This window comes from Sceloporus undulatus, chromosome 3, assembly GCF_019175285.1.
Source record: "Sceloporus undulatus isolate JIND9_A2432 ecotype Alabama chromosome 3, SceUnd_v1.1, whole genome shotgun sequence".
NCBI lineage: Eukaryota > Metazoa > Chordata > Lepidosauria > Squamata > Phrynosomatidae > Sceloporus > Sceloporus undulatus.
Window position 1 is genome coordinate 2894482 of NC_056524.1, and position 7070 is coordinate 2901551.

The 7070-nt window shown below is 43.7% G+C and overlaps 1 protein-coding gene across 5 annotated transcripts in view; it reads right to left on the minus strand.

Moving 5' to 3' along the window:
• ARRB1 (arrestin beta 1) overlaps positions 1 to 7070 on the minus strand; it is a 171521-nt gene that overhangs the window by 14670 nt on the left and 149781 nt on the right. For all 5 annotated transcript variants that reach the window (XM_042459400.1, XM_042459398.1, XM_042459395.1 and 2 more), the window contains 4 exons: positions 5711 to 5778; positions 3816 to 3951; positions 3346 to 3430; positions 214 to 286 (listed from right to left, as the gene is read on the minus strand). In XM_042459400.1, the coding sequence (XP_042315334.1) occupies positions 214 to 286; positions 3346 to 3430; positions 3816 to 3951; positions 5711 to 5778 (362 nt within the window). The remainder of the gene's footprint in view (positions 1 to 213; positions 287 to 3345; positions 3431 to 3815; positions 3952 to 5710; positions 5779 to 7070) is intronic.

The window sequence follows — 7070 nt, forward strand, 5'->3', positions numbered from 1 at the left end:
CTCTCAGCCTCAGAGGAAGCCAAAGGCAAACCTCCACTGAATGAATGTTGCCCAGAAAACCCCATGATAGGTTTGCCTTAGGGCGGCTGTGTGTTAGTCAGAAATGTCCTGGAGGCAGACAACAACAACCTCCTGGAAGGCAGAGAATTGGTCTATTTTGCTTGGGTCACAAACAGCCACATGAATTAAGGGTGCTCAATGAGGGATACTCACTCTGCCTCCTCCACGGCCACCGGGCATTTGTACTGGGCTGTGTTAAAGAGGCAAATGTCTGCATACTGCCGTACTAGAAGGGAACAGAGGTAGAGAAGGAAAGAGATGAAACAGAGACAGCATTAGAAAAACAGAATCCTAGAAATGGAAAGAGACCCCAGGAGCCAACACTTCTGCCATGCAGGAAGACACAATCCAAGCATCCCTGACAGACGGCCATCCAGCCTCTCTTTAAAAAATCTCCAAAGAAGGAGATTCTGCTATTTTCTGAATACCTTCCTGGATGCCCGGAGCGGCAGCGGCATTTTTTCCTCCGCAGGGAAGCCACAGCCGCCAAACCGCATGGCTTCCCTGTGGAGGAAAAAGAACCTGCAAAATTGTTACAACACCGCACCGTACTAGGGTTAGGTACCGTGCAGTTGCTGCGCAGTCCCTTAACCCCAGGACGGTGCCAGCACGGTACATGAGCGCCATTTGTATCACGCCTGAAACAGCATCTTTCACTGTTCAACAGCTCTTACCATCAGAAAGTCCTTCCTAATCTTGCAGTGGAATCTGTTTTCCCTTTGTTTGCAGCCATTGCTCCAGGTGCTATTCTTTGGAGCAGCAGAAAATAAGCTTACTCCATCCTTAATATGGCACCCCTTTAAATATTTAAACAGGGCTATCAAATCACCTCTTAACCATTTCTTTTTCAGGCTAAACATCCCAAGCTCCCTCAGTCTTTCCTCATAAGGCATGGTTTCCAAACCCTGCCATGAGATCATGAAAACAAGCTTGCTCTTGCTCCATTCTGAATACGGCATCCCTTCAAATATTTAAACAGGTCTATCATATCACCTCTTAACCTTCTCTTCTCCAGGCTTAACATCCCCAGCTCCTTAAGTTTCTCCTCATAGGGCTTCATAGTTTCCAGACCCTTCACCATTTTGATTCCCCTCTTCTGGACATGCTCCAGCTTTTCAACATCCTTCTTGAATTGTAGTGCCCAAAACTGGACACAGTATTATTCTGGGTGAGGCCTAACCAATGCAGAATAGAGTGGTACTACTACTTCCCTCAGTCTAGACACTACACTCCTATTGATGCAGTCTAGAATCGCATTGGCTTTATTAGCTGCCACATCACACTGCTGGCTCATGCTCAGCTTGTGGTCCACTAAGACTCCCAGATCCCTTTCGCGTGTGATGTTGGCAATGGTAGGACAAAGGCCTGGGATGCAGGCATCCAGTTGTGACTGGGCACAAACCCAGTCTGGGGTTTATAGTCCAAACTTTAAGAAGGCTTTAAGAAGTCTCTGCACCCTATCCACAAAGTAGATTAGAGACCTCCTTTTGATTTTAGACTACAACCTGGAACAGATCCAACATCACCTGCTCCCACTGACATGGGAAGGACAAGTTGCCGCTGCAGGCATTGTAATGTCACCAGCTGATACAAGCGTTTCTGAAAACATTTGCTTACTTCTAAAGTTTACATCTTGACCTTAAAGACCTCCTGTCTGCTTTCCAAGGGCATTTTGTTTTTCCAGAAAAGTAAAAATATAAATATCACAGGAGAATAAAATGGCACAACCCAGGGTTAAAAGGAAAGAAAACAACGCCTGCGATCTTCTCTCAGCAGCTTAGAAAGAGTGCAAAGCTTTTGAAGTCAGCACTGTTGGAAACAGCCTGGGAAAACAGAAATAAGCCTTTGCTTGCCACTTGAATGGCAGCCAAACAGGTATTGGGTTAATATCCTGGAGCGGGAAATGGACAAAGGGGAAAAGGCAACAGGGAAAAGAAGAAGAGCAACCACCTAACTGCTGAAAATACTACTACTAATACTAATAGTTGTAGCTTGACTCCTTTGGGGCATTTGAGATTACATGAAGCAGTCCCTCTTTTTGCAACTTCTTAAGGATTAGGAACTTGGTGTTTAAAATAAATTTTAAAACAGGAAAGCCAGAATTCCAGGCAGGATGATTTTGTTTTTTATATAATGAGTACCGAATCCTGCTGAATTGTTAAAAGCATCAGATCTTATAACCTTCTCAGAACTATTTTTAACATGTGGGCGGAGGTGTGAACATTGGCACACCAGTTGTTATGTTTTTTGTCTACTTGCAAGTACTCTCAGGGAGAAGGAAAATGTACTTTTCCTGTCCATTGTCGCAGAAGCATCCTTAAATAGGAAGGCTCTCACAAGCGTAATGTGACTGATGAAGTGCTCTCCATGTATTCAGTGTGGTTTATTCTTCAGAAAGTAATCACTGGATAGATTGCAGGGAGATTTATTGTTCCAGGTGGGATCAAAGACAATTGCCGTCCTTGAAATGTAGAAATATTACAGGGAGAATTGTAGAATATTACATTTGGGCAGTAAAAATGAAATGCACAGATACAGGACCAGGGACACCTGAACTGACAGAAGTACATGTGAAATGGATCTAGGAGTCTTAGTCCATTTCAAACGTATAAGTCTCCTTAAGCCAGGTGTCCCCCGTTGAGGATGGAGCAAGCTTATTTTCAGCTGCTCCAGAGAACAGGGCCCGGAGCAATGGATTCAGGCTATAGGAAAAGAGATTCCACATCAACATTACGAAGTACCTCCTTACTGTAACAGCTGTTTGACAGTGCAAGAGGCTGCTGCCTTGGGGAATGGTGAAGTCTCCATCTTAGCAGGTTTTTAAACAGAGGCTGGATGGCCATCTGTCACAGGGAGGGCTTTGATGGTGTCTTCCTGCTCCGGAGCCCTAGACTGAACCCATGTTGGCCCTATGCACCATCTAAATAAGTCAGTGGAAGAATTTTCTTCCATGTGGACAAAACCTAGGATTGGTGGAAGGCCAGTATCTTCAGTGTGTGGCCACTGTTTCCAAGGAGTGGAATGTGGCTGCTCCCACATCACTGGAAGCATGAATCTTCTCCAGGTTTTTACGCTGAACCTCAAAGGAGCTGTCCATGGGTGAGGAACCCAATTCTTCCAAATAGCTTGACCATCTTGGATATTTTTAAGAAAGGTATTTAAAGTGGATTAACCCTCTCTCATGACCTAGGAAGCATCAGCCATCGCCATTTGTCCCTCCTAGATGTTAGCCTTAGCCACCCTCAACTGGGCAAGCAGCCCAAGAGGAGTCCATTTTGTTTTTACCTGAGATTTTAATCTTCTTCACCGTCTTGTTGGTGTTGTTGGTCACGTGGACATTGACGTTGATTGGTTCCCCATGGTAGTAGATCTACGGAGAGAACAAGCAGTGAATCCGAGTGATCTCTCATGAAGACCTTCTTCTGAACTGCAGAATCTGAACTGCAGAAATAATCCAGGTTTGCACCACTTTAACTTCCATGGCTGAAAGCTATGGACTCCTGGGATTTACAGTTTGGCAAGATATTTAGCCTTCTCTATTAGAGCACTCTGGTGCTCCACCAAACGACAAATCCCAGGATTCCATAGGATGAAGCCACGGCAGTTAAAATGGTAGCAAACTGCATTTTTTCTACAGTGCAGATTAGACCTAGGGCTGTTGCCACAATGCAAAAATAAAACAGTTTTGACAATAAACAGCATATACAAAGGGTATACAATTATATACACAAATATACAAAGGGTCCACGCAATACCTCTTTATCCAGAGAGGCCTCCAAGTGCAGGGGTTTATCAGACATGAGGAATTGCCTCGTGGTCTCGGCCATGGGCTGTGGTCCTGGTCGCTCCGGCGCATACTGTACTTTGCGGATCACCAAGCGCACAGAGTTCCTGCAGATGTTGGCAACAGGTTAAGTTGTGTGCACACTGCAGGATAGAATGAACTGCACAAATAACTTGCACAACCCTCCAGCAAGTAAGGGACACTGGGAACTGAGGCTTTAATAAAGCGCTGAGCATTATTTGCTGGCGAGAAAGAAGGCCTTTGGAAATTGGTTTTACTCAAGGGTGGGAATCATATGGCTCTCAGGATGCCATTGGATTGCAGCTCTCAGCATTCCTCACCATTAGATAGGCTAGCTAAGGCTAGTCCCACAACATCTGAGGAGGCTCCATTATTGCATCCCTACTTTATTGCAACATTCTGCATAAGGAGAAGCCAAGCATAGCCAGACACACATTTTAGACTTTAGGAAAGCTGAGTTCAATACAATGAGGAAAATACTGGGAGTAATCCTAGAGTCAGGAATAGTAAAAGAGAATTCAGGACGGACGGGACTTTCTCAAAAGGGAGATACTGAAGGCACAGTTTCAAGCATTTCCAATGAGGTAAAAAAACGGGAGGTGTCTCAAGTAACCAGGATGGATGACTAAGGAACTTTCAACTGAGCTGAGTTTTAAACGGAACATGTACAAGAAATGGAAAAAGGGGGAAATCGCCAAAGAGGAATTCAATCAAATACCTAACATGTATAGGAGTAAGGTCGGAAAAGGAAAAGCACAGAATGAGATACTGTGTCAAGTTCTGAATACCACAGTTGAAAAAGGATGTTGAAAAATGGGAGCGTGTCCAAAGAAGGGCAACCAAAATGGGGAAGGGCCTGGAAACCATGCCTTATGAGGAAAGACTTCAGGAGGTGGGTATGTTTAGCAAGGAGAAGAGACTGCTAAGAGGTGATATGATAGCCCTGTTTAAATACTTGAAGGAATGTCACATTGAGGAGGGAACAAGCTTATTTTCTGCTGCTCCAGAGAACAAAACACGGAATAATGGATGCAAGCTGCAGGGAAAGAGATTCCAGCTCAACGTTAGGAGGAACTTCCTGACAGTAAGAGCTGTTAGACAGTGGGACACACTCCCTTGGAGAGTGATGGAGTCTCCCTGCTTGGAAGTCTTTAAACAGAGGCTGGATGGCCATCTGTCGGGGATGATTGAGAGTTCCTGCATGGCAGAATGGGGTTGGACTGGTTGGCCCTTGTGTCTCTTCCAACTTTACAATTTTATGATTCTATGGAGTTTATCACACAAAGCAGATCGGGAGTTTATCCTGGGAACATCCCGGAAAAAATGCGTAATTACATGTAACAACTTCACACATCACACAAAACCTGCCATTAAAGTGGTCACAAAGAAGCATCAATGCGCATCTTTTTATTTTTGGGATTTCAGCGACCATGCATTTCTGACATTGTTTTATTTGCTGAATTGCATGTGATAATCATTTACGCAAGTACTCGCCATTTCCGCTTCATTTGTGGGATGCTTTAAGTGCACTTTAATCTCTCTTTAATGCTGAACTCAGCCCCAGTGTGATAAACTCCTATGATTCTATGCCACTCCTGAAAGGGACTGGCGGGAGGTAATGGCCTCCCATTCCTATCAGTGGCCACAGTCAATGGGCGGCAAAGACACCCTGGTTGGCAGAAGAGGGAAGAACAAGGGAATGTTTCATGATGAACAGCAGGGACCACCCCACTGGGCATTCACCCCCCTCTGAGGTGTCACTCAGTGCTATGCACACTCCGCACATGCCCCTTGTGATGTCCCTGCCACCAACAAAATCTGGTTTTGCAAGAACGCTTTGCTCACCTCTTGTGGATTTTCTCCTCTAGATTCTCTGCACAGAAGGCTTTGACTTCATAGTCAACACCACAAGCCTAGGAAACACAAACAGACAGAAGAGCATAAAGTCTATGCTGCCCTGGAGCACCAACACCCAGCACTGGAGTCCCATGTGCATAGTACTAATGGTAGCATTATTGTAATTGCTTTGACACCTTCTCCTAAGCATGCAAGAAGAGCTCTGATGCTGGATGACACCAAAGGCTAGATGTACAGATGGAAATCTTTGCATTCTTTGTATGTAAGAATGATAGAGAAGAAAAGAATATTTGCGACTATTCATTCCCCAAAAATGGGTTTCCTGGAAGATGCAAAACAAGGGGAATATTAGGCCAGTGAGAATCTTGTGCAAAGTTCATCTAGTCTTTGAATATCCCAAAGTGTTTGTGGAGGAAGTGAAAGGTACTCCTCACAGACAAACACTTATTTTCTCTGCAAAAAAATTGTTTTCCATACAGAAAGCAGGTTTCCTGCACATAAAAATTGGTTTCTGTGCAAAGTGTTTTGGGGGAATTAGAACAAAAAAATTTGACTTTATTTTTCTCTGGACAAGCCATACATCTTTTTGCTTATCCTGAGTGCCATTATTTGGGATATAGGCATAGTATAACTTTAATAGATCAGAGTAAATTCATATGAAAGGCAGATGGAGGGAGGTACAAACATTTGGATGGATGCATGTATAGATAGATAGACAGACAGACATCTGGATGCAGAGAAAGAGAAAGAAAGAACAAAAAGAGAAAGAGAAGAAGCGGAGAAGACAGAGATAAGGAGAAAAGGGGGGAAGCATTGTCTCCACATGTGAGGACAAATAATTGCACTAAGTGCCTTCCTGCTGCAAAGGGTTTTCTTTTTTTGATGAAGAAAACATGATGATGATGATGATGATGATCATCATCATCATCATCATCATCATCATCATCATCATTTATATTTCACTTTCCCTCAAATCCCACATGTTTTTCTGCACAGAATAATTCCTCCACACAACACTTCACGTTGTGCAAATGTTGGGAGACTACAGCAGAGGGATATTTGTTTTCTTCTGCAACGGGGAGAGAACTACTGCAATTATTTGTCATCACATCTGAGAATGAAAAAAACAATCAAGGATTTGACTCCGTTTCTCCGCTGTATTCTCCCTGAAGAAGGAGAAAATGAAGATTGCTACTCAGTTTTCAAGAAGGATGGATGGACAGACAGACAGACAAATAGGAGACAGATAGATAGATGAATGGATGGACAGACAGACAGATAGGAAGATGGATGGATGGATAGATAGATAGATAGATAGATAGATAGATAGATAGATAGATAGATAGAT